This window comes from Phacochoerus africanus, chromosome 15 (assembly GCF_016906955.1).
Source record: "Phacochoerus africanus isolate WHEZ1 chromosome 15, ROS_Pafr_v1, whole genome shotgun sequence".
Lineage (NCBI taxonomy): Eukaryota > Metazoa > Chordata > Mammalia > Artiodactyla > Suidae > Phacochoerus > Phacochoerus africanus.
The window spans coordinates 4,348,861-4,374,626 of NC_062558.1; the positions used below are offsets into that span (position 1 = coordinate 4,348,861).

At 45.0% G+C, this 25,766-nt stretch overlaps 1 protein-coding gene across 2 annotated transcripts in view; it reads right to left on the bottom strand.

Annotated features, from left to right (window-relative positions):
- SLC18A1 (solute carrier family 18 member A1) overlaps positions 1 to 23,854 on the bottom strand; it is a 35,590-nt gene extending 11,736 nt beyond the window's left edge. The window contains exons 1-12 of one of the 2 annotated variants that reach the window (XM_047760200.1): positions 23,495 to 23,854; positions 21,254 to 21,390; positions 19,648 to 19,841; positions 16,428 to 16,652; positions 14,413 to 14,773; positions 13,348 to 13,406; positions 8,122 to 8,205; positions 6,854 to 6,946; positions 4,487 to 4,576; positions 4,202 to 4,245; positions 2,088 to 2,148; positions 1,910 to 2,005 (exon numbers count right to left, since the gene is read on the bottom strand). In XM_047760200.1, the coding sequence (XP_047616156.1) occupies positions 1,910 to 2,005; positions 2,088 to 2,148; positions 4,202 to 4,245; positions 4,487 to 4,576; positions 6,854 to 6,946; positions 8,122 to 8,205; positions 13,348 to 13,406; positions 14,413 to 14,773; positions 16,428 to 16,551 (1,012 nt within the window). In that variant the 5' untranslated portion in view covers positions 16,552 to 16,652; positions 19,648 to 19,841; positions 21,254 to 21,390; positions 23,495 to 23,854. The remainder of the gene's footprint in view (positions 1 to 1,909; positions 2,006 to 2,087; positions 2,149 to 4,201; positions 4,246 to 4,486; positions 4,577 to 6,853; positions 6,947 to 8,121; positions 8,206 to 13,347; positions 13,407 to 14,412; positions 14,774 to 16,427; positions 16,653 to 19,647; positions 19,842 to 21,253; positions 21,391 to 23,494) is intronic. The other variant, XM_047760199.1, reaches the window with a different exon arrangement.
- Between the last annotated feature and the right edge of the window lie 1,912 nt (positions 23,855 to 25,766).

The following is a 25,766-nucleotide window of genomic DNA, read 5'->3' on the forward strand; positions in this document are numbered from 1 at the left end:
CTTTGAAGTTAGACTTACAGATGCAGAGAGAACTGAGGAGAGCTGCAAGGGATAGTGTCTCTCACTTACTCCCCTGAGGACCTTCTCCGGCAGCCTCGCCTGCATGAGCCACTGTGTGAGATCACCGGACCCTCTTTCTGTTTCTCGGTACCCCAAGAGGAAACAGGGCTGTGTAACAGAAACTGTCAGGATGATGACAACTAAACCCAAAGTCAACAATTCACCAGCTGCTGGCTGACAGCTGGTTTGCTTTTAACATTCTCTCCTGTAGGGAGAAAAAGGGCTGGGGCGGGGCCATTCTGAGCCACAGACGCCTGCCCACCTGCATCAAGAGACCCAGTGGCTGAAGCCTTGGGGGAGGATGGGGGCAAGCTTATCTGCACCAAGTACCAACTAACTCAATTACCTGTCATGGTCAGAGGCAGCTGCAGCCCAGAAAAATTCAATTTGGGGCTAGGAGTGCAGCTGGGAGCCATGCTAAGAATGGCCCCCTAAAAAATTAGATTTAGTGCTTTTCATTGCATATTAAGCTCTATTGGGTCCTTATCAGTTTCCTTTCTGGTCACATAAGCCTCTCTTCCCTGCAGTGACTGAGCGATTTGCACGTAGCCTTCTCTGCCCCCTCTCCTCTGGCTTCCTGGAAAGGGCCAGAGCCTCCTCTCGAAGCTCAGATGGGTCGTGAGAACGTCTCTCCATGGAACAGAGGAGGTTGGAGGCCTCTCTCACGGAACAATGCACTGCGGCACCTTTTTAGAGGTTAAAGGACCACAACAGGGTGATCTGGGGTATGGAGGGTGAGAAGGAGCAAAGCATCAATGGTGATGCTGTTGCTGTTAACAGTCTACGAGTGCCAAGTACAGCCAAGTATGATGCCACTGACTCCTCAAATTTACCCTCTGAACTAAACCTTCTTCTTCTTTTTTCACAACGGATCGAGGCCAGGGATCAAACTGGCATATCCTCAGGGACACGCTACTCTGTCCCGTTCTTTTTCTATTTATTTTTTTATTTTTTTCTTGTCAGGGCCGTACCTGTGGCACATGGAGGTTCCCAGGCTAGGAGTCTAACCAGAGATGGAGCCACCAGCCTATACCACGGTCACAGCAACACAGGATCCGAGCCAGGTCTGTGACCTAAACCACAGCTCACGGCAATGCCGGATCTTAACCCACTGAGGGAGGCCAGGGATGGAACCTGCAACCTCATGGTTCCTAGTTGGATTCGTTTCCGCTGAGCCACAATGGGAACTCCTAGATAGTATTCTGATGTCCATCTGTTTTTTTTTTTTTTTTTTTGGTCTTTTTAGAGCTGTACCCACAGCATATGGAGGTTTCCAGGCTAGGGGTTGAATTAGAGCTGTAGCTGGTGGCCTACGCCACAGCCACAGCAACGCCAGATCTGAGCCACCTCTGTGACTTACACCACAGTTCACGGCAACTTCTTAACCCACTGAACAAGGCCAGGGATAGAACCTGCGCCCTCATGGATCCCAGTCAGATTTGCCTCCGCTGAGCCATGATGGGAATTTGCTGATGCCCATCTTAGAGATGAGAAAAGTGATGCTCAGAAAGTTGATGTGATTTGCACTGGTTTGCATAGCAAATCAATGAAGAAAATAGATTCTTCAGTGAAGGAAGTGAAAACCTGAAGTCTTTTGACTAGAAGTTGTTAATCATTCTAATACACAGCTAGGTATGTGGCCACTCCACCGCCCCAGTCAATCCCTCCCACTGCATCCTTCTCCACCCGCTTCTTGAAGGGAACGCCCGCCCCTTAAGGCTTGATTTGCAAGTGTGGACAGGTAATTCTACCTGTGAACACCTGGTCCTGACGATGCTTCCCAATTACCTGAGAAAAGGCCTGGCACACACCTTGGCCCAAGCTCAAGGTGGGGACCCAGGTCACTTACCTAGATGCCACTCAGGGGGACACATGGTCTGCAGCATCCAGATGGGCAGTGTGGGCTCCAGCATGGCCACTCCCATGTTGGCAAAGCAGAGGGCGCCTAGGGACATGGTTCAGTGAGCCCCCGAGGCTGTCCTGAAGCTCAGACTCTGCCAGCCGAAAGCGAGGCAAGGTCAGCTTACCTGCAGCCACCAGGATATAAGGGTCTTGGAGAAGTGTGAGGAGCGGAGTCCCCTTGGCACTCTGAGGACATGGACAAAAAACTTCCATTTGTACAGTGCATACGTCCCTCCTGTTTTCACAGAATCTGAGAGTGTTCAGGCAGGACCTTAGAGGCCACCCACATCGACTCCCTTACACGAGAGAACCTCCACATCACAGAAAAGGAAGTGACCTGCCCAGTGTCCACAGAGTGAGCTGGTGCCGAATACCCTGTGTGCAAGGCAGTCACAAAGCGTGGGACAACATATTCCAGACATGATTCCTGCCTTCAAGCGACCATCAACCAGCTCAAAGTGGACTGTCAGCAAGGCTGACATTGGGCAACAGGTGTCTGGACTCCTGGTCTTGCACTAGGTCTTGCTGGCACTGACATTCATCCTGGGAGAACCACTGGCAGATCGCTGAATCCCAAAGGTGAGCCCAGGGTCCCACACTATTCTAACCGTGGCCCAATCAGGAATCCAGTACAATTCTTGCTTTCTCCATCTCCATTCTCCTAAGCATTTTTTTAATTGAAGTATAGTTATTTTACAATGTTGTATTAGTTTCTGGTGTACAGCAAAGTGATTCAGATTCTTTTTGATTATGGTTTATTACAGGAAATTGAATATAGTTCCCTGTGCTATACAGTAGTAGGACCTTCTTGTTTATCCATTTTATATATAATAGTTTGTATCTGCTAATCCCAAACTCATAATTTGTCCCTCCTTCACCCTCTTTCCCCTTTGGTAACCATAAGTTTGTTTTCTGCATCTGATTCTGTTTCTGTTTTGTAAATAAGTTTATTTGTGTCATATTTTAGATGCCAGATAGAAATGATATCGTATGGTATTTGTCTTTCTCTTTCAGACTTACTTCAATTAGTATGACAATCTCTAGGTTCATCTATGTTGCTGCAAATGCATTCTTTCATTTTTTATGGCTGAGTAGTATTCCATCGTGTATATATATGTATGTGTGTGTGTATACACACACACACCACATCTTCTTTATCCATTCATCTGTTGATGTACATTTAGGTTTCTTCCATGTCTTAACTATTGTAAATAATGCTGCTATGAACATTAGGGTACAGATTTCAAATTATTATTATTATTATTATTGTCTTTTTGCCTTTTCTAGGGCCGCTCCCGCGGCATATGGAGGTTCCCAGGCTAGGGGTCCAATCGGAGCTGTAGCCTCCGGCCTACGCCAGAGCCACAGCAATAGCAACACGGGATCTGAGCTGCGTCTGCAACCTATACCTCAGCTCACGGCAATGCCAGATCCTTAACCCACTGAGCAAGGCCAGGGATCGAACCTGCAACCTCATGGTTCCTAGTCAAATTCGTTAACCACTGTACCACAACGGGAACTCCTGCAGGTTTCAAATTACAGTTTTGTGTAGACATATGACCAGGAGTGGCATTGCTGGATCATATGGTAGTTCTATTTTTAGTTTTCTGAGGACCCTCCATACTGTTTTCATAGTGCCTGCACCAATTTCCATTTCCACCAACAGTGTAGGAGTGTCCTTTTTTCTCCACACCCTCTCCAGTATTTATTATTTGTAGATTTTTAAATAATGGCCATTCTGACCATCATTGTAGTTTTGATTTGCATGTTTCTAGTAATTAGGGATGTTGAGAATCTTTTCATGTGCCTGTTGGCCATCCATATGTCTTCTTTTTCTGGTGTGTGTGTGTGTGTGTGTGTGTGCACTCTTTATGGCCACACCTACAGCATATGGAAGTTCTCAGGGGTTGAATAGGAGCTGCAGCTGCTGGCCTGTGTCACAGCCACAGCAACGCTGGGATCAGAGCCCCATCTGCAACTTACACCACAGCTCAAGTCAATGCCAGATCCTTAATCCACTGAGCAGAGCCAGGGATTGAACCTGTGTCCTCATGGCTACTAGTCGGGTTTGTTACTACTGAGCCACAACAGGAACCTCCCCCTTATATCTTCTTTAGATAAATGTCTATTCTATTCCTCTTTCTTCTGATGGTTTGAGAGGGATGATCTAGGCAGGCCTGGGTCACTGCGCTTAGCCATTCTATCTCTCTCTTGGCAATGGAATTTGGTATCTACTTACCTCAGGAGAGACTTTGGAAGGCTGCAGGATGCAAAGCTGGAGTGCTAAGAAAGGGAGAGGGAGAGAGAAACACTTGAGTGTGCCCACTTATCTAGAAGGTCCACTCTCAGCTGCGTTGTCAGTATTAGACTCTGGGCAGGTCTAATTCCCCAAGCTTCCTCCATCGTCCTTACAAAGGGGCAGTCCCCAATCCTCCCAAACACGTCAAGGCTGACACCACAGCATGATGCATTCCCAACCCGACCTGGGCTCTCGCCTGCCTGGTGGCCTCTTATGGTGATTTACCTCCATCCAGTAGTGCCAGGAAGGCCAAGATGAGGAAGGGTACAACCTTCCCGAAAAACACATACATGACACTTCCGAAGGGCGCTCCCACTGGAAAAGCAACACAGGAAAGGATTTCAGAGGTGGTGAGCCAATTCCCAGCCAGCGTGACTGGCCCACCTACACCCAGCAGCATTTCCTAAGGATCCACAGGGGGCTGAGCCCTGCACGAGAATGTAAGGTTTTGAGGAATCAGCGACGAAGAAGACCTGCTTCCAAGGGGCTCACCTTCTAGTGGAGGAAATGGGGGTCTTGAGCACATAATCAAAACCTGGTGAAAAGTAAAGTTCAATGGTAAAGGTTCCATCCACAAAGGCCTATGTAATCACAGGAGAGTGAGTTCATGTAGCTACAGGGGCTTTGCCAAGAGGTGTCAAAAAAGCGAGCGTGGGGAGTTCGTATTGTGGCTCAGCAGTAACAAACCCGATTAAGATCCATGAGGATGCAGGTTTGATCCCTGGCCTCGCTCAGTGGGTTAAGGATTCAGCGTTGCCTCAAGCTGTGGTGTAGGTTGTAGACGTGGCTCAAATCCCACCTTGCTGTGGCTGGCAACTGCAGCTCTGATTTGACCCCTAGCCTGGGAACCTCCATATGCCACAGGTGCGACCCTAAAAAGACAAAGGAAAAAAAAAAGGAAGAAAGAAAAGAGAGTGTGGTTGGAGAAGAAATAGAAGAAATTCCCTGTTACTAGCATTTGGGAGAAAAGCAGAAATTGGAAGGTTGAAGGTCTTAGCTTGGGTGTTTAGGGAGGTGCATACTAACAAGAGCAGGGCTTTTGTTCGATCTCCTCACCATGATGAGCAAGCAGGGTAAGGGCCAAGGAAGAGATGTTTGGCATTCTCTTCTCACTTTGCTTACAAGCTTCCAGAGGTAGGAACCACATCTGAGACGTCTTACTCCTATCCTCTCTGTGCCAGCGCTGGGCTTGGCATGTAATACACGCTCAGTAAAAGTAAGTGGCTTTTTTCTTTCTTTCTTTCCTTTTTTTTTTAAATTGTTATTTTTTGCATTTTAGGGCCACACCTGTGGCATATGGAGGTTCCCAGGCTAGAGGAGCGAACCACAGCCACAGCAACACCAGATCCGAGCCTTGTCTGTGACCTATGTCACAGCTCACGGCAACCCTGGATCCTCAGGCAACCCTGAGGCCAGGGATGGAACCTGCATCCACATGGATACTAGTCAGATTCGTTTCCACTGAGCCACGACAGGAACTCTGTGGCTTTTTGGACTAATCAATTAAATCAGATTTAGAATGAACCTCAAGGAACGTAAAATGTTATGTATGGTTTGGAGTTTGGGAAAATCTGCATCTGTCTCCTGGCTCTGGCATTTCCTGGCCCTGTGACCTTGGATGGCTGTTAACCTTTCTTCTCCTTATCTCCATAATGGGGACAATCATTCCTCCTTCACAGAGTGGCGGTGAGGATTAAAGCAGGTTATGTGGAGTTCCCGTCGTGGTGCAGTGGTTAACGAATCCGACTAGGAACCATGAGGTTGCGGGTTCGGTCCCTGCCCTTGCTCAGTGGGTTAACGATCCGGCGTTGTCGTGAGCTATGGTGTAGGTTGCAGACGCGGCTCGGATCCTGCGTTGCTGTGGCTCTGGCGTAGGCCGGTGGCTACAGCTCCGATTAGACCCCTAGCCTGGGAACCTCCATATGCCGCGGCAGCGGCCCAAAGAAATAGCAAAAAGACAAAAAAAAAAAAAAAGCAGGTTATGTAAGTATTTAGCACAAAATATGACAAAGAGTATGTTCTAAAGTTGAAAACAGTGGCCACACATGACACAGAGTTGAGGCAGCGGCTATCAACAGGTAGAAATTTATTTACCCCCTTGAATAGACTAGGTTTCTGGACCATTCTTATGCCCTTATGGGCTAGTCAGCTTCTAAGGGGAAAGAGAGTCTGCTTTTCCTGAGCAAAATTTCAGGACTCAAAACTTGATTGGACATGGAGTTCCCGTTGTGGCACAGCAGGAGCGAATCCGACTAGGTACCATGAGGGTGTGCATTCATCCCTGGCCACGCTCAGTGGGTTAAGGAATCAGTGTTGCCATGAGCTGTGGTGTAGGTGGCAGACGGGGCTCAGATCCCATGTTACTGTGGCTGTGGTGTAGGCAGGCAGCTGTAGTTCTGATTTGACCCCTAGCCTGGGAACCTCCACATGCCCTGGGTGTGGCCCTAAAAAGAAAAAAAAAAAAAAAAGATTGGACAGAGAAGAAAGGAAAGTCTTCCACGACCTTAGAATCACCTGCTTCCTGGTGCCGTCTCTGAAGGGTCTGCAGGACCTCACCCTACTGAAGTCAGACCTGTGGCCAGGTGCACTTACCCAGCACCCCCAAAGCCAGGCCCCCCAAGGCAATTCCCATGGCCTTCCCTCTCTCATGGTCATCAGTGTAGACACTTGCCAGCATCCCAAGACCTGAAAGGGAAGAGGCAGGTAGAGTGAACACACAGGAGCTCTCTCTGTCTGCCCCGCTGCACCGAGCCCTGGGTCTCAGCCTTATTATAGCTTCAGGTCCCGTCTTAGCTAGAGTTTCAATTTGAAGGGATTTATAGAACCTAACTCATAGTCTTTTATACATACTGCCTGCCCCATGTCCCTTGAGTGCCCACATTGCTCGCTCCTGTTCAGAATATTATTGGAAACGCAAAAGGGAAAGGTAATGCAAAAACCACTGTCTCATGATCCTGCACTTCCTATCATTTTATCCTTCCCTGAATCCAAGGATATAGAGTAGGTCAAGGAAAGGGAAACCTTTGAAACACAGAGCATGGTCCTATTCGATGGGGGTGCCCAAAGGAGAGTATGAAAGCACTGAGGACCTGGGAGAGGGCCTGGCTCGGGCTCTTAGACCCACTTTCTCCCGTGTAAGACGGCATAAAATCCCTACTTCACAGGATTACACTAAACATTGTATTTGATAATACTCTGCAAACTGAGAGGGTATTACCAGTAGTATTAACATGACTATTCCTACAACCTGTTAAGAGAGGCACAGAGAAAAGGCTATGGCATGGCATTAAACAATAACCTGACCTACTTCATAGTTTTACCGTGAGGGCTGACCTGAGCGAGTGGCATCTGATATCAAAGAATGTCATGTCAGGCTTAGGGATTTAAAGGCACTGCTGGCAACACTATGATTGTCTTGTTTTTTAGTTGTTTGTCTTATTTGTTATTTATGTATGTATGTATGTATGTATGTATTCTTGCTTTTCAGGGCCACACCTTTAGCATATGGAGGTTCCCAGCCTAGGGGCCATGTCAGAGCTACAGCTGCCACCCTACACCACAGCCACAGCCACACCAAATCCAAGCCATGTCTGCGACCTACACCAGAGCTCACCGCAATGCTGGATCTTTAATCTACAGAGTGAGGCCAGGGATTGAACCCACAGACTCATGGGCACTGTGCGTGTACTTAACCTTCTGGGCCACAATGGGAATTCCTTGTCTGTATTTAAGCCATAATCTCTGCTTCGTATGATGTTATTTTCTGTAATTTCTTCATATAAATCTTATAGGGCCTGAAGGTAGTAAGAGGTGTGTGTGTGTGTGTGTATTCTCATGTGCACACATAATGTCAGCATTACCTGCAACAGATGAAAATGAAGATCCAATGCCTTGAAGGGTTCGGGCCACAAAGAGCAAAGCATAGGTACCAGAAAAAGCAAACACTGGGCAATGAGAAGAGCAAGAATGATCCGGTTAGCAAATTGCCTTTGATTCCCTGGCCACCAGAAAGTGGGCCCCCCTTATGGCAGATATGAGCCATTATGCGCACGTGTTAATAAAACCTGATCACTGCTCCCTGTTTTCAGAGTTGGCTTTCTAATCTCCTCCCCTTAATTAGGACTCCACTTTAATTGGCATGAAGACTGAGAAACCAAAGAAACATAAACCGATCCATCTCACAATGGATGGAAGGCTGGGTGTCTACATTTCCTGCTTAAAGCCCAACACTGGGGTCAGGGCTGTCTGTGAATGCCCTGGGCTGGGAACTAGTCCTGAGCCCCTACTTCTGGATTCTCCACATATAACACCCAGACTTCATCTCTGCCATTTTTTGAGCCCCGTTGGGTCATCTGGAGTGTAGGACACAAGCTATGTATGCTTGCAGGCCCATAGGCACTGGATAAAAAGTAATACTTTGTGATCCAATCAGATCTTTTCCCTTATACTGGAAGGCCTTTTAGCCAAATTAAATCAGTGAATACTGGAGTTCCTGTTGTGGCTCAGCAGGTTACGAACCTGGCTAGTATCCATGAAGATTTGGGTTCAATCCCTGGTCTCACTCAGTGGGTTAAGGATCCCGCGTTGCTGTGAGCTGTGGTACAAGTCACAGATGAGACCTGGATCCCAGGTAATGGTGGCTGTGGCTATGGCACAGACTGGCAGCTGTAGCTCCAATTTGACCCCTAGCTAGCTTGGGAACTTCCATATGCCGAAGGTGCGGCCCTTAAAAAAAAAAAAAAAGTTAAAAGTTAAAAAAAAAAGTCAGTGAATATTTATTAAATAATACAGAACATGCAGCTGTGCCAGACTCTGTGCAGATGTGAAATCAAGAGACTATCTGGGGGAGTTCCTGTTGTGGCATAGCGGAAGCGAATCCAACTAGTATCCATGAAAACACAGGTTCAACCACTGGCCTTGCTCCGTGGGTTAAGGATCCAGCATTGCTGTGAGCTGTGGTATAGCCCGGCAGCTGTAGCTCTGATTCGATCCCCTAGCCTGGGCAACTTTCATGTGCCATGGGTGCAGTCCTAAAAAGTAAAAAAAAAAATAGAGAGATTTTATCCAGGTTATGCCCTTGAGGAGATTCAGTCTACTCGTGACTAACATACAGAAAACTGAGAACCAAACAGGAATGTGTTATCAAAAACTAAATTACAGGGTGTTGGCGGTAAGGTTGGTAAGTCCAGGCACGTCTCACCCCCAATTCCAGGACAACGTCACTGAAAGAGAGAAGATCCTCTCCCCCAGCGTCTGAGTCAGCAGAGTTTGAACCCCTTTGCCTGTTCATTAGAGATGTCTTTGGTTGTGCTTATAATCTTCCCCCATTAGCTCCCGACATGATCACACCGTCTCCCAAACATGCAAATATTGTGGTATCTCCTTGCCAAGCCTGTGACGCCCTCTTCTAGGCCTTCTGATTTCCAGTCTGTTCAAGGTCAGCTATCCCTATATCCTTTGAGAATTGAGTAACCAGCTCATCTCTGGCTGCCCAGGACCTTCCTGGTTTTAAAATCAAAAGTCTTATATCCTGCACAGCAGGAACTGGCACAACACTGGAAATCAATTATACTTTAAAAAAAATAATAAGGCTCGCACCCTGGGAAGTCCCTCAGTGCCAGGCAAACTAGGATGGCTAATCACCCTGCTTATGTTTTTATTTTATTTTATTGTCTTTTTAGGGCCAAACCCATGGCTAGTGGAAATTCCCAGGCTAGGGGTCGAATCAGAGGTACAGGGGTTGAATCAGAGCTACGGTTGCCAGCCTACACCTCAGACACAGCAAGGCAGGATCTGAGCTGTGTTTACAACCTACACCACAACTCACGGCAACGCCGGATCCTTAACCCACTGAGCGAGGCCAGGGATCGAACGTGCATCCCCATGGATACTAGTCGGGTTCATTACCTGCTGAGCCATGACGAGAAGTCCGGTCACCCTGTTTAGGAAGACCAAAGTAAAATTAAACTGGAGTTCCTTCTGTGAGGCAGTGGGATTTGTGGTGTCTCTGGAGCGGATTTGATGCCCAGTCCAAGCTGCCGGTATAGCTCACAACTGTGGCTCAGATCTGATCCCTGGTTGGGAAATTCCACATGCCACGGGAGGCCAAAAAAAGAAAAACTAACAAAGAAAATAAACTTCTGGTTAACAAAGGAGAAAGGTGGGAGGAGGGATGGATTGGGGTTTGGGATTGGCGCATGCACACTATCATATAGGGAATAGATGGTCAGTGGGGACCTGCTGTAGAGCACAGGGAACCCCATGCAACATTCTGTGATAACCTGTGTGGGAAAAGAATCTGAAAAAGAATGGATATGTGGAGTTCCCGTCGTGGCTTAGTGGTTAACAAATCCAACTAAGAACCATGAGGTTGTGGGTTCGATCCCTGGCTTTGCTCAGTAGGTTAAGGATCCAGTGTTGCTGTGAGCTGTGGTGTAGGTTGCAGCTGCGGCTCGGATCCCGCGTTGCTGTGGCTCTGGCGTAGGCCAGGGGCTACAGCTCTGATTCAACCCCTAGCCTGGGAACCTCCATATGCCATGGGAGCGGCCCTAGAAAAGGCAAAAAGACAACAAAACAAAACAAGAATGGATATGTGTATATGGATAACTGAATCACTTTGTTGTACAGCAGAAATTAATACAACATTGTAAATTAACCATACTTCAATAAAACTTAAAAAGAGCAAAAGAAAAACTCCTGGGTAGCTGGAAACATTCCTGTCATTCTTTACCTTCCCTCCATGACTTCACCATCAAAGCATAATATGGGTATTCCGTAAAGGTTTGTGCTAGGAATTATGTCTCGTTTGATGAAAGAGAGCATCTTCTTAGCTTTTAATTTACTGTGTAGCCTAGGCTGTGCTCCTGGAAGTTCAATAAAAATTTCCAACTCTAATTTGCTCACTTTCTTTGATTTAGCAAGAACATCTCAAGTGCTGCAGTTCTCAGATAGAAATTCACACAGTGAGCTCCTGCACTCTGCACCTTCCAGCCCCAAAGGCAGCAAATTCCTGTTTAGCATTGGTTGATAGGAGTCAAGTCCTATACTGGAAGTGGAGAAAACTGAACGAAGAGCAACAGAAAAAAGCATGAAAGTAAAAGAAAGGCAATTTTAAAAAAATAAGAGGGAGGGAGTTCCTGTCCTGGCGCAGTGGTTAACGAATCCGACTAGGAACCACAAGGTTGTGGGTTCGGTCCCTGCCCTTGCTCAGTGGGTTAAGAATCCGGTGTTGCCGTGAGCTGTGGTGTAGGTTGCAGCTGCGGCTCGGATCCTGCATTGCTGTGGCTGTGTCGTAGGTCAGTGGCTACAGCTCCAATTCCACCCCTAGCCTGGGAACCTCCATATGCTGTGGAAGCGGCCCAAGAAATGGCAAAAAAGACAATAAATAAATAAATAAATAATAAATAAATAAATAAATAAATAAGAGGGAGAAGGAGGAGTGTTACTCGGAGCAGGGAGGCAGCGGAGGCATCAGGCTGCCTTCCCCTTTATTTATTTATTTTTTTGCCCCCACTTTTTTTTAGGGCCACACCCACGGCATATGGAGGGTCCCAGGCTAGGGGTGGAATCGGAGCTACAGCTGCTGGCCTACACCACAGCCACAGCAACTAGGGATCTGAGCTGTGTCTGCGAGCTACACCACAGCTCACAGCAATGGCAGATCCTTAACCCACTAAGCGAGGCCAGGGATCGAACCCGAGGCTTCATGGTTCCTAGTCGGATGGCACCTAGTTTCCGACGCACCACGATGGGAACTCCTGCCTTCCCCTTTATTAACTTCCCCCCACCACACCCCCACATTCATCCTTTCTTCTTTTCTCAGGGTCAGTTTCAGATGTATTTTATTTCACTTATTGCTCTTCTTCCATCTCCATTTTATTGGGAACACTTATCTGCTACTGGGTAGACTGTCTCTTTCTTGTTTCCTTAGCAAATTTGGTCTCCAAAGCTATAACCTTTAACAGCATTTCTTTGAAGGCAAGTAGACTTTTCAAAATTTTCCAGTTGCTATTGTTTGATTTAGGTTGTTAGTTGCCCTTTACCCCTGCCTATCAAAATAATACAATCTCTTCTCAAAGATGGGAGGTTTAGGAGTTGCCATTGTGGCTCAGTGGAAACAAATCTGACTAATATCCATGAGGACACAGGTTTGATCCCTGGCCTCGCTCAGTGGGTTCAGGATCCAGCACTGCCATGAGCTGTGGTGTAGGTTGCAGATGAGGCTCAGATCCGGAGTTGCTGCGGCTGTGGTGTAGGCTGGTGGCTACAGCTCCGATTCAACCCCTAGCCTGGCAACCTCCATATGCCTCGGGTGCAGCCCTAAAAAGACAAAAGACAAATGACACACACACTAAAAAAGATGGGAAGTTTATACTAAACTCATTCAAGGGATTCCTGATACACACATACAGCCTATAGCATACACATTAAAACAACCTTCACAGAGTTCTCTAGTGGGAACTTAACGCTTCTGAACCACATGTTCCCTTTTATAAAGAAAACACGATCTCTTGGATGTACTGTTTTTAGGATTTAAGATTATAATCTCTATGGGGTGTGCACGTGTGTGTGTGTGTGTGTGTGTGTATTTCCTCTAGGAGCAATTATTTAGTATTGATTAAATCCAGTGTTGACAGAAAGTTTATAGCAATGACTGTACCGGATAACCAATTTGTCTCAGGAAGATTCTTATTTAAAAATATGTATTTTGGAGTTCCCTGGTGGCCTAGTAGTTAAGAATCCAGTGTTGTTATTGCTGTGGCTCGGGTCGCTGCTGTGGCTCAGGTTTGATTCCTTCCATATGTCTTGGGGTACAGCCAAAAACAAAAACAAAAAGCCTTCCCGATTTTCCCCAGCTGGAGGAAATGTAGTATCTCTTCTTTTATAGCAGAATATACAAATTCCGACTAGACTGAGTCACCACTACTGCTTTAATCCCCAAAATGAAAAGTGGAAAGCATTTAAATCAGTGTCACAGGCCACAGAGTCAGATGACTAATTATCTGACTTGACCTTGTTCTTTTCACGGTAGTGCCCGAGATAAAATCAATCAGGGAAAGGAAGAAAAGAGGAGGCAAATTACTTACTAACTGTGGACATAAACATGATAACAAAGCCAGCAAACATGGGAATGTGATATCCAATCCTAAAAGAGAATTAGAAGAAGAAGAAGAAAAAAAAGACACACCGTAAATCAACTATAATGGAAAAAATAAAAATCATTAAAAATAAATAAATAAATCCAATGAGCCGGAAAAAAAAAAAAAAAAGATACTATTTCAATAGGCATCCACATAACTTGCACTGTATTTTTCATGTAACTAGGAACAGAAATGCAGTTGAGTGCATGGTAAGACATGTCTCTGCATGAAGATACAGAGCTTGGAGTTCCCATCGTGGCTCAGTGGTTAACAAATCCGACTAGGAACCATGAGGCTGTGGGTTCAATCCCTGGCCTTTCTCAGTGGGTTAAGGACCCAGCGTTGCCTTGAGCTGTGGTGTGGGTCACAGATGCGGCTCAGATCTGGCGTTGCTGTGGCTGTGGCGCAGGCGGGCGGCTACAGCTCTGATTAGACCCCTAGCCTGGGAACCTCCATGTGCCGCAGAAGCGGCCTTAGAAAAGGCAAAAAGGCAAAAAAAAAAAAAAGATATAGAGATAGACTACGACATGTGAATGCATATAAACAACATGCAAATTTATCTACAGGCCGGGACCCAAATCCTCTTTGCCAGAAAGGATAATCTAGTCCTAGTGCATATACCTTTTTTTGAAACATCAGGATAATCCCAAACGTAACTACTAAGGAACCAGTGCTCTGGACTTCAATAAGCCTATCCTATTTCCACCCTTGCCCCAACTGAGTCATGTTCCAGGACAGGGAAGTAAACCCATAACATACGTCTGTTCGCTGGTTCTTGCCTTGGTGCTCAACAGTCATTGTATCACCCAGAAAATCTGATGCCCAAGGCACTTCATCAATATCCTGTTATCCTTTGGGGTAATCAGGTTCCCAAAGAGCTGACGTCTCTGGCATGCAGACAAGTGAGTTTTCCTTTTTCAAATCTCTTTAACTACCTTTCTGATACCTCAGCCCATCCTCTTATTTCTGAGTCCCTGGGTACCCTATGGGGCCCTGCACCCACTGAGATACCTGTTGGTGAGAGGCCCCACGAATGGGTTGACCAGAAGTTGCATCAGAGCCTTGGAAGCAAACAGAACCCCGACCCATATGTTCTCTTCCTTCAAGAATTCTGTGCCTTGAAAGCAGTTGTTTTCATGTGTTGCGATGGCTTCGGTGACAGGAGGGGGGGTAGTGCCAGAAGTGCCATTTGTCCACGCTGTGCCACTTGGCACACTTTCTTCGACGGCTACGGTGTTGTTTTCAAAGAAGGAGAAGATGGTGGACAAGGCAGAAGCGAGGGCAGGCTGGGTAGTTGTGGTTGGGCCCAGGTACAGAGAAGTGTTGACATCTTTGAACTCTATGGCGTAGAGGTAGGTGGGCACAATGGGCACTGAAAGTTAAGAAGAACAATGTGATGAGGGCTAAGCACAGACAGTCTTTGGATCACCTGTCAGTTCAGAGGCATTACCATGAAGTTCAGATTCAAGCTCACGAAGGTGTCTGAGTGGCATGATTTGAAGCCTACTCAAAGACTGTGCCTGCCCAGACCATCCTGTTTGCTTAAGTACCTACATTCCAACTATCACACACTTGATCCTCGCTATTCTCAGATTCCATATCGGTTAATTCGCCTACTGGTCAACATTTATTTGTAATCACAAAGTCAACGCTCATGGAGCCATTTTTCTTAGATATGCAGAGATTGGAGGAAATACTGAGTCACAAATGCTCACTTTTGCAGCTAAGCTTGAACGAGGTGGGCTCTGCCTTCTTGTTTTAGTTCTCACAAAGAGATGCAGAGCCTGGAGATGGCAGGGGCAAGACAATGAGGGCAAGAAGCTCCAGCTCTGGGGCTGGTTGGGCAGAGCTTGAATCCCAGCTCAGCACCGGTTAGTGCGGTGGTCTCAGCCAAGTCGCTTAACACTTCCGAACCTCATGTTCTCTTTTGCAAGGAAAATAAAATCTACCAGAATGTGTTGTCTTTAAGATTTAAGATCATAAGCTACATGTGTGTGTGTATGTGTTTCCCCGAGGAGCAATTATTTAGTACTGATTAAATCCAGTGGTCACAGAAACTTTATAGAGCATAACTACCACAAATAATGAGACATGATTATATTGGAGAAACACTTTGTCTCAGAAAGATTCTCGTATTTTGGGAGTTCCTGTCATGGCTCAGAGGTAATGAACCTGACTACTAACCATGAGGACGCAGGTTCCACCCCTGGCCTTGCTCAGTGGGTTAGGATCCAGTGTTACTGTGGCTGCGGCTCCGATTTGACCCCTAGCCTGGGAACTTCTATAGATCACAGGTGCGGCCCTAAAAAGACAAAAAAATAAAAATAAATAAAAATAAGAATTTAAAAAGCATATATTTTGGAGTTCCCTGGTGGCCTAGTGATTAAGGATTTAGCATTGTTGTCACTGCTGTGGCTCAGGTTCAATCCCTGACCTGGGAATTTCTGCATGTCATGGCTGAGGCCATAGCTAAATAAATAAATAATGTATTTTACCCAGGAGAGGAAACAGATTGACACATGTAAAAATGTACTGGCATAAGTGAATGTAAAAACTGATAGACCACCAACTGAAAAGAAGGACTGTGAGGGAATGAACCACAGGAAAGGTAGCTTTTGATAAGGAGTTGGAGATCTATAGTAAATGTGTATTTTGATAGAGCAGATGCTGGATGGCAACACAGTGAAAAGATGCTATCTCAGAGGCCTGTTGGCCTCTCAGGACCTTGGGAAAATGGTACAGGGAGGAAGAAAAGTAATGCCAGGTTTGGCTCCATGTCAGTCTCTTTGTTTTGAATAGATGCTCTGAATCTCTTTCTCTCTAAACCTCTGGGGTCTTTCAGCAAAGGCTGGCATGCTTCAGACTCCATTTCCTGCTGTTTCCTCCAATCCCCAGCAATCTTTGTGTTTTCAAGCATCAAAGGAAAGCTTCTCAAGTCCATTCACTGCTGAGTTCTCACAGGGTGTGTGCTGCCTGCTGGGACCCTGAGCAGATTAGCCCCCCAGCACCAAGACCCCCGAACGTACCCACCACAGTAAGCAGCATGTTGTCCAGGAGCAGGGCGACAAACACCACCAGCAGCACCAGCTTCGGGGACCCTCTCCCCTTCTTCAGCAACTGCTGGGGAGCATCCCAAACTGCCCTGAGCATGGTGAGGGCTGGGCCGGGGGCGTCTTCTCTGCCAGGCTCTTAGGGAGGATCCTCTTACAGTTACGGGTCTTCTGCAGCCTTTGCAGAAAAGGGGGTAAATTCTGCCCAGACAAGTGAAACTCAGCTATGAATATGAGAAGTACAAAGAGCCACACATGCTAGTATGGTGCTGGAAACTTTTCTATGCCTGGGTCTCTATTCGATTCTTTTTTTTTTTGGTCTTTTTGCCATTTCTTGGGCCACTCCCACGGCATGTGGAGATTCCCAGGCTAGGGATCTAAGCGGAGCTGTAGCCACCGGCCTACGCCACAGCCACAGCAATTCAGGGATCCAGTCTGTGTCTGCAACCTACACCAGAGCTCAGGGAAACACCAGATCCCTAACCCACTGAGCAAGGGCAGGGATTGAACCTGCAACCTCATGGTTCCTAGTTGGATTCGCTAACCACTGAGCCACGATGGGAACACCCCAAATCCATTCTTTCTAAAAACAGAAATACTGTTGTTTACGAATATAACTTCATGTGCCACGCCAGTAAATTATTGTCTATGTCTATGTACCACCCCAAAAATTATGGCCAGTGGTCCATGCATCACCCCAAAATAGACCATGTGCCACAACTGTTATTGATGCTGCCCACAGAGAAACACTGACCTAGACCAACCCCGTCATCTCATAGAAGAGAAATCTGAGACGCAAGAGGCTAAGAGATTTGTCTTGGGTCGCACAATCAGTGTAAAATTAGAACAAAATCTCAGGTGGTTTTTTTGTTTGTTTATTTTCGTCTTTTTAGGGCTGCACCCACAGCATAAGGAGGTTCCCAGGCTAGGGACTGAATCCGAGCTACAGCTGCCAGCCTACACCACAGCCACAGCAATGCCAGATTCGAGCAGCATCTGCAACCTACAGCACAGCTCACGGCAATGCCAGATTCTTAACCCACTGAGGGAGGCCGCAACCTCATGGTTCCTAGACAGATCTGTATCCACTGCACCTCGACAGGAACTCTTCAAGTGCTGTAACTCACAGGAATGTACTCCATCATCCTCCCTTGCCCTGTGGTACCAGAAACACCCTTCTTCGATGTTGAAGCTATAAACTCTGGCTTAGAAAGGTGTGCTACTTTGTGCAAATAAAATACTAGCTTTCATAAGTCATTTTCTACTTTGGATTTCATGTCATTAGTCAGCATTAAGTCACGGCATTTTGTTAAACTTCAGGTAATAACAGCTGCTAGGAAGAATTTCATTTTCTTTTATGTTTCTGCTGTTATAAGTGTCAAAAATTCCAATCTTGGGAGTTCCTGTCGTGGTGCAGCAGAAACGAATCCAACTAGGAACCTTGAGGTTTCGGGTTCGATCCCTGGCCCTGTTCAGTGGGTTAAGGATCCAGTGTTGCCATGAGCTGTGGTGTAGGTCACAGATGTGGCTTGGATCCCAAGTTGCTGCGGCTGTGGTGCAGGCCGGCATCTGCAGCTCCGTTTCAACCCCTAGCCTGGGAACCTCCATATGCTGCAGGTGTGACCCTAAACCAAAAGCAAAAAGAAAAAAGAGAGAGAGAGAGAAAGAGGAAAAAAAAGAATTCCAATCTTATAATTTTTCTGTATGTGCACCTGTGACATACAGAAGTTCCCTAGCTAGGGGATGAATCAGAGCTACAGCTGCTGGCCTGTGTCTCAGCCACAGCAACGCAGGATCCAAGCCACATCTGCAAACTACATGTGGCAACGGTGGATCCTTAACCCACTGAGCAAGGTCAGGGATCAAATCTGCATCCTCATGGATACTAGTCAGATTCATTTCCTCTGAGCCCAACAGGAACTCCCCAATCTTATAAATTTTTAAATACATCACCATCATGAAATAGATCAGGCTCTAAAAATTGTATATCCCTTGATTTGAAATCTATCTTAAAGAAATAATCAGAAATGCAGCCAAAGATTTATGTTTAAAACTAATAATTGTTGAATGATTTATCTTAACGAAAAATGATACATGTTGATGATGAAACATAGCTAGCTCTTCAAATAATGTTTTAAAATAATTGTGATGACGTAGAAAATACTCTTAATATGTTAAGAAAAAAAGGATTTTAAACTGTATTTATAGCTTGACCTCAATTCTATGAAAAGGAAACATATATGTGCCATTTTATTTTTTTATTTTTTATTTTTTTTAAGATTTTTTTTTTTTTTTTTTTTTTTTGCTATTTCTTGGGCCGCTCCCTTGGCATATGGAGGTTCCCAGGCTAGGGGTCCAATCGGAGCTGCAACCACCGGCCAACGCCAGAGCCACAGCAACGCGGGATCCGAGCCGCGTCTGCAACCTACACCACAGCTCACGGCAACGCCAGATCGTTAACCCACTGAGCAAGGGCAGGGACCGAACCCGCAACCTCATGGTTCCTAGTCGGGTTCATTAACCACTGCGCCACGACGGGAACTCCTATATGTGCCATTTTAAAAGACTAGACAGATACATGCCCAAGTGCCAGCTGTAATCAATGACTTAAATTATCTTCTTTTTTCCTTTCCTGTAATTTCTAATTATTTTATAATCCTTCTATAATTAACTACTCCCATAACACATGCAGTAAATCATTTTAAATGATTATCATTAGGGTTCAATAGTCAGCCTCAAATGTTGGAAATATCCCAGCACTGAGCTGCTCCTTGCTAAGGCAAGGGTTGGAAGCACACCGTCCATATTACAGTTCCAAGTGACCAAGTGGTGCCCACAGAACTAAATTTCCACATCAGTTTTAACCAGAAAATGAAAGCAAATCATTTAAGACTCTATATTTCTCTGTGTTAAGAAAAAAAGTATTTCTAAATGCAAGTTGATTTAAGATACATAGGAAATGTATGCATTAAAAAAGGGACAAAAAAAAAGCAATGGAAAACTAAAACATATAAAATGGAATAAGAACTCTGAGGACAGATCAAAAATATACAAGCAAACCAAACCAAACCACAACAACAAACGAAACCAGACATTTGTTGACAAAGCAGCAGTAAACTTTAAGGTCATAATTTTCTATTGAAAGACACAAATTACAAGGAAGGATTAAATGTGTCCAGAGAGAGAAACATCTTACCTTAGAGCCCACCTTGTGTGAGGGACTCAGTGAGGTATTGGCAGCTGTTGGCAGTTCAGCAGGGACTCCTCTCTGAAAGTGGACGTGCTGATGGATTTATTGCCACCTGTTATCTGAGGATGTCATGTGTGCCCTTTGTCCACAGAGATTTAATTGGAACCTTAGCTCCCTGCGTCAGAGGCAGGAGAGCAGCACTGAGGAGGATAAAGAGAGGAGAGAAATTATCCTAAACAAAGATGCACTGGGCTACACGCTGTTTTTCATCTGTGCTTATCTTCCATCAAACCCATTAACTCTTGTCTGGGTCTGAATACAAATTGGAAGATAAAATGGAACCAGAGGACAGTTCCTGTCCCTTGCTACTTAAGCAAAAAGGCTCTATGTATCCAATTGCTTTCTGGAAAGAAAAAAAATCTTAGAACACCTGCAGGACCAAAGGAAAAAAAAGAAAAAAGGGAAAAAAAAGAAGAGAAAATATACGCAATCTATGCATGTTATTCTCAAGTATAAAAATCCAACACCTATGGCCTCTGTGTAGCCATAGATTATGTACTGCCATCTCAATGCCTGGTTCATAGAAGCCTCCAGCAAATACTTCTTAAACAGATGACTGGATGGATGGCTATAGGAGAGAGGATGGCTCATTGCAGAATCTTGGAGTGACCTTATAGATCTCTACTTTCATGACATTAAGGGTCATCAGTAGAGCAAAGAACACAAATAATTTACAAAAGAGCAAATACAATGAATGAACAGAGTAACCGTGGAGGGAGTTCCCATTGTGGCACAGCGGAAACAAACCTGACCAGGAACCATGAGGTTGCAGGTTCAATCCCTGGCCTTGCTCAGTGGGTTAAGGATCCGGTGTTGCTGTGAGCTATGGTATGTTTCACAGATGTGGCTTGGATTCTGTGCTGCTGTGACTATGGCATATTCCAGCAGCTATAGCTCCAATTTGACCCCTAGCCTGGGAACCTTAATATGCCATGGATGTGCCCTTAAAATATAGAACAAACAAACAAAAAAAACCAGAGTAGCAGTGGAGATGTCCTGAATGTGGGACTTGTAAGTTCCTCCTATTTGTCTTAATTAATTTGGGAACTTTCAATTTATGGCTCAAAAGATAGAGATTCAAAGGAAAGTTGGAAAGAGAAATAGGAAGAAAGCCATAGAAATAGGAGGAAGGATAGGAGTATGAATGTACTATTGCTGATGCAACAAATGACCACAAACTTAATGGTTTATAACAAAAGTCTATTATCTTAGAGTTCTGAAGGTCAGAATTCCAAAATAGGTCTTATTTGGCTAAAACGCAAGGTGTTGGCAGAGTTGCAATTTTTCTAGAGACTCTAGGAGGGAATCTGTTACCTTGCCTTTTCCAGCCTCTAGAGACTGCCTGCATTTCTTGGCTTGTGGCTCCTTCTACCTTCAAAGGCAGCAGCACAGGATTCCCCCCGTCCCCCCACCCACCACTTCATTTAACTCTCTGACTCTCTCTCTTAGCCTCTTGTCTCCCTCCTTACTTAAAAGAACTCATGTAATGACATTGGGCCCATGCAGATAATTCAAGATAATCTTCCCGTCTCAAGATCCTGAACTTACTCACATCGGCAAAGGCCCTTTGCCATGGAAGGCCACAGATTCACAGGTTCCAGGATTACAGCACGGCCATCTTGTGGGGATGGGCATCATTCTGCCTACCCAGGGAGCATGGCATACCAGCCTCCTTACACACCCTGTTGCCTAAGCCAATGTGGAAAAAGGGCATTAGAGCCAAAAGATGGAGGAGCTGTAGGAATAATAAAGACATTTACAAGATTCTGGGCATGGGGCAGTGTCTTGCTGGGGCCCAAGTGACACTTCTGTCAGCACGGCCTCCCCTCTAAGTACCGCTTTGGTACTCTGAGGTCTCAGGGCAGCCACCAGCAAAGCGAAGCAGTGTGCAAAGAGCATTAGCAGCATAGGGCATGGGTAGAGCACTTGCCACAGGGGAGAATAAAACCTTCTGAGATAGCACCAAACAACAGATGCCCCATATAGTGGGAAAACCATGGTTTAGAGTTGCCGAGGGCCTGAGAGAACAGGTACTGGCCAACAATCATCATACTTTGGGTATTAATAGAAACAACAGCAACAACAATAATAGCTATTTATTGAGCCCCTGCCACTTATCAGGCATATTTCTTCTATATACATATAATATACATTATACACACATTCCCGGTAAATGTAACCATGCTAGCACTCACACACTAGCCAAGTGTGGAGTGCTCTCATAAATGTCCATCACTGTTAAGAATCAGTGTTGTCGATCAAACAGGAATCAGTGCCTATCTTCCTCCTGTTCAATTTTCTAACATAAACAAAAATAAAGCTGGGATGAACATGGAGAAATGGAAATTCATATACACTATTATAAATTCATATACACCATTGCATGTATACACTGCAATTCATACAGACTATTATAAATTCATATACACTACTGCATGTATACATTATGCAAATAAATATAATTCTTTTTTTGGGGGGGTGCCTCCGTGGTATACAGAAATTCTGGGGCTAGGAATCACACACTGCACCACAGCAGTGACAATGCCGGATCCCTTAACCCCCTGAGCCATCAGGGGAACTCCCAGATACAATTTTTTTAGAAAGCAATTTGGCTTTCTATCTCTTGTCTCTTAAGTCATAAAATGTCCATACCTTTTAACCTAGGAATTCCACTTCTTAGGAATCTATTCTAAGAAAATTAGCTAAAATTGGCTAAAATATAGGGGGAATATCATAGGCAATGAATGTGAGGGAGGCAGTGAGGGAAAAACTGGAAACATCTCAAATGTTCAACTGTAGAAAAAGATTTAATTACATGGGCCTGAAGAACTGCCATGTTGCTGTTAAAACAGAGGAAAAAAGATTATTATGGAGGCTATATATCAACCTGGAAAAATTATATATGTTCATACATAGATATGACAATGAGGAATAAAATGGTAGGATATAAAACTTCATGTAAATTCATAGTAATACTACGAACAATTGCCGAAAAGCAGAAGCAACCAATTTATCCATGGATGAATGGATAAACAAATGTGATGTTTACATATGGTGGAATATTATTCAGCTTTTAAAAAGGAAGGACATTCTGACACATGCTACAACATGGATGAATCTTGAGAACATTATGCTAAGTTTAATAAGAAAGTCACAAGAAGATAGAAACTGTTTGACTTCACTTATTTGAGGTAACTAGAGTAGTCAAATTCATAGAAACACAAAGTAGAATTGTGGTTTCCAGAGTCCAAAGGAAGGAAGAAGCAAGTTTTTGTTTTGCAAGCTGAAAAAAACCTCTAGAGATTGGCTTGCACAACCAAGTAAATGTACTTAAGGCTACTAAACTGTCACTTAAAAATACATTTTATGTTACATATATTTTACCATAATTAATTTTTAACTGTGCATTTAATTATCTATCTATAAAAACTGCATAGACATAAGACAAACCCAGTGAAGTTATATTAGTGCTTACGCTAAATGGCAAACATTATAGGAGATTTTTAGTTTATCATCCAAATTACAGTGGGAACATTTCAAAAATAAAAAAGTCGCCAGCAAGAGGAACAGCTCAGTCTATGTGTGATGAGAATGGTAGGCGCTGTGTCCTCAGGACTAATGATTCCTGGCCAGAGCAGACTGTTGAGAACAATCTAGAACTGAAACGGAACTTAGAGGCTCTTTGACAGTGGATCTGTTATCACTTCAGTTAAAGCAGCGGGAACACAGCATCATCAGACAGACAGCTTTTTTTCTCCAGACCCAGTAACACGTACAATCTAATTACACTTACATTTGGCTGTGGCTGACGTGGCCTGCCAGAGGAGATGGTCCTCTGACTGCAACATGGAGGGTAGTTTTGTTTTGCATTGCTTCCTCTTTCTCCTGCTGATCAAATATTTAACAATCAATTCAAACTTCCTCTTGTATCAGGCGTATGTCAGCATTCCAGTCTTGGAGTGGAGAGGTTCAGTTGCTGTCACAGGCTTCTGAAAAGAAGGCCAGGGGTGTGCCACTTTGTGTCTAGGATCTGCATGGCACTGTGGGCCCTGTAAGAAGGATCTCGGTCCAAAATGCTGGGACTTGCTGTGTTTCGTAAACTGGGAAAAGAGCTTGTTTCAGATAAAGGGAAACAAGATGGTTTAAAAACCAAATCGGGAGTTCCTGTTGTGACTCAGATGATTAAGAATCCAACTAATAGCCATGAGGATGCGGGTTCCATCTCTGGCCTCGCACAGTGGGTTAAGGAGCTGTGGTGTGGGTCACAGATGCAGCTCGGATCTGGCATTGCTGTGGCTGTGGTGTAGGGTGGCAGCTGAGGCTCTGATTTGACCCCTAGCCTGGGAACCTCCATATGCCTCAGGTGTGGCCCTAAAAAGACAAAACAAATAAAAAACACCCAAAATAAAATTTTTGCTAACTTTGCTGATTTACAGAGTTCCCATGAAGATTCAATGAGTAAATTAACAATAAGCACTTAGAAAAATGCGTAGCACCTAGTAGGCACATAATATCAGATCCTATGCACTTACTTAGTAAAACAGTAATACACTGACTCTGCTCTGGAGAGATCTGTTTGCTGGGGGAATTTCCAAACACTAAGTTCCCTAAAATAAATTCCTCTTTAAGACTGCAGCATTCATCATGAACTGCCAGAGCTATTATGTATTGCTAACCATGAGAATGTATGCGCCTTGCTCAAAAATCACGAGACCTGCAATATTGTTCCTCTAATCCAAATCAGCCACAAATTCTGTCTAAAATGGAAAAGATCAGAGTTCCCATTGTCACTCAGTGGTTAATGAACCTGACTAGTATACATGAGGATGGGGGTTCAATCCCTGGCCCTGCTCAGTGGGTTAAGGATCCAGCCATGAGCTGTGGTGTAGGTCACAGACTCAGCTCAGATCCTGCATTGCTCTGGCTGTGATGTAGGCCAGCAGCTACAGTTCCAATTCAGCCCCTAGCCTGGGAACCTATATATGCCACAGGCACCCCCACCCCCCCAAAAAAGACAAAAGACCAAAAAAAAAAAAAATCAAAAAGATCTGCCTTTCTATGGACACTGATCTGACCTAAGTAAATCCTAGCTGACCTTTCTCTTACCAGTTAGGCAATTGGGCATGTCATCCATGCTGTTTTATATGTTCTCTCTGTCCTGTGTGTTCACCTTCTTCTTTTTTTTTTTTTTTCCAGTCTTTTTAGGGCTGCATTCACAGCATGTGGAGGTTCCCAGGCTACTGGTCAAATCAGAGCTGCAGCTGCCAGCCTACACCACAGCCACAGCAACGTGGGATCTGAGCCGCATTTGCAACCTACACCATAGCTCACCACGACGCTGGATCCTTTAACCCACTGATCGAGGCCGGGGACTGAATCTTCCTCCTCCTCATGGATACTAGTTGGCTTCATTACCACAGAGCCACAATGGGAACTCTATGTGTGTTCATTGTGTCTCTACAATTTAGCCTTTAGCTCCTTAAAAACATATTTTACGGTAATATCACCTTGACTTTCAATATGTGACACAGGCCCAGAGACGTCGCCGGCCTGAGGATAATGAACTCGGCCCAATGTCCTCGCCACTTGAGAACCGGGAAGTGTCCGCTAGTTCTTCTGAGGTTTTCTAGTGCCTACCACGATGCTGAGTCCATTACAAGTGCTCGTTCGGTATCCATTTGTCAATAAAAAATGCCATTCAAGCTTTTGCTGCACTTTCCCATTGAGTACATCATAAGTAAGCCAGGATATAAGGCCTTTTGCTAGCAATAGTCAGACTGACTTTGAGATAGTACAGGCACATTGCCATGACAACTGATGGAAAAGGGGAAATGATCCAAGTTAGAATAAATCCCTAGAACTTTTCCTGAGAATTGCACATATTCTAAGTCCAGCTTGTCCCAAGGTCATCTTTGCCACCAAAGAAGGGGCTTCAGACAGACACCAGGTCAGAGCTTGGGTTTTGGATTCTCACTTCAGATCATCAGAAGCCCCCACCTGTCCTAGGAATAACTGACTCTTCCAAAGTTCCCTCACATGGGAGTAGAATAGCCCATCTAGCAGTT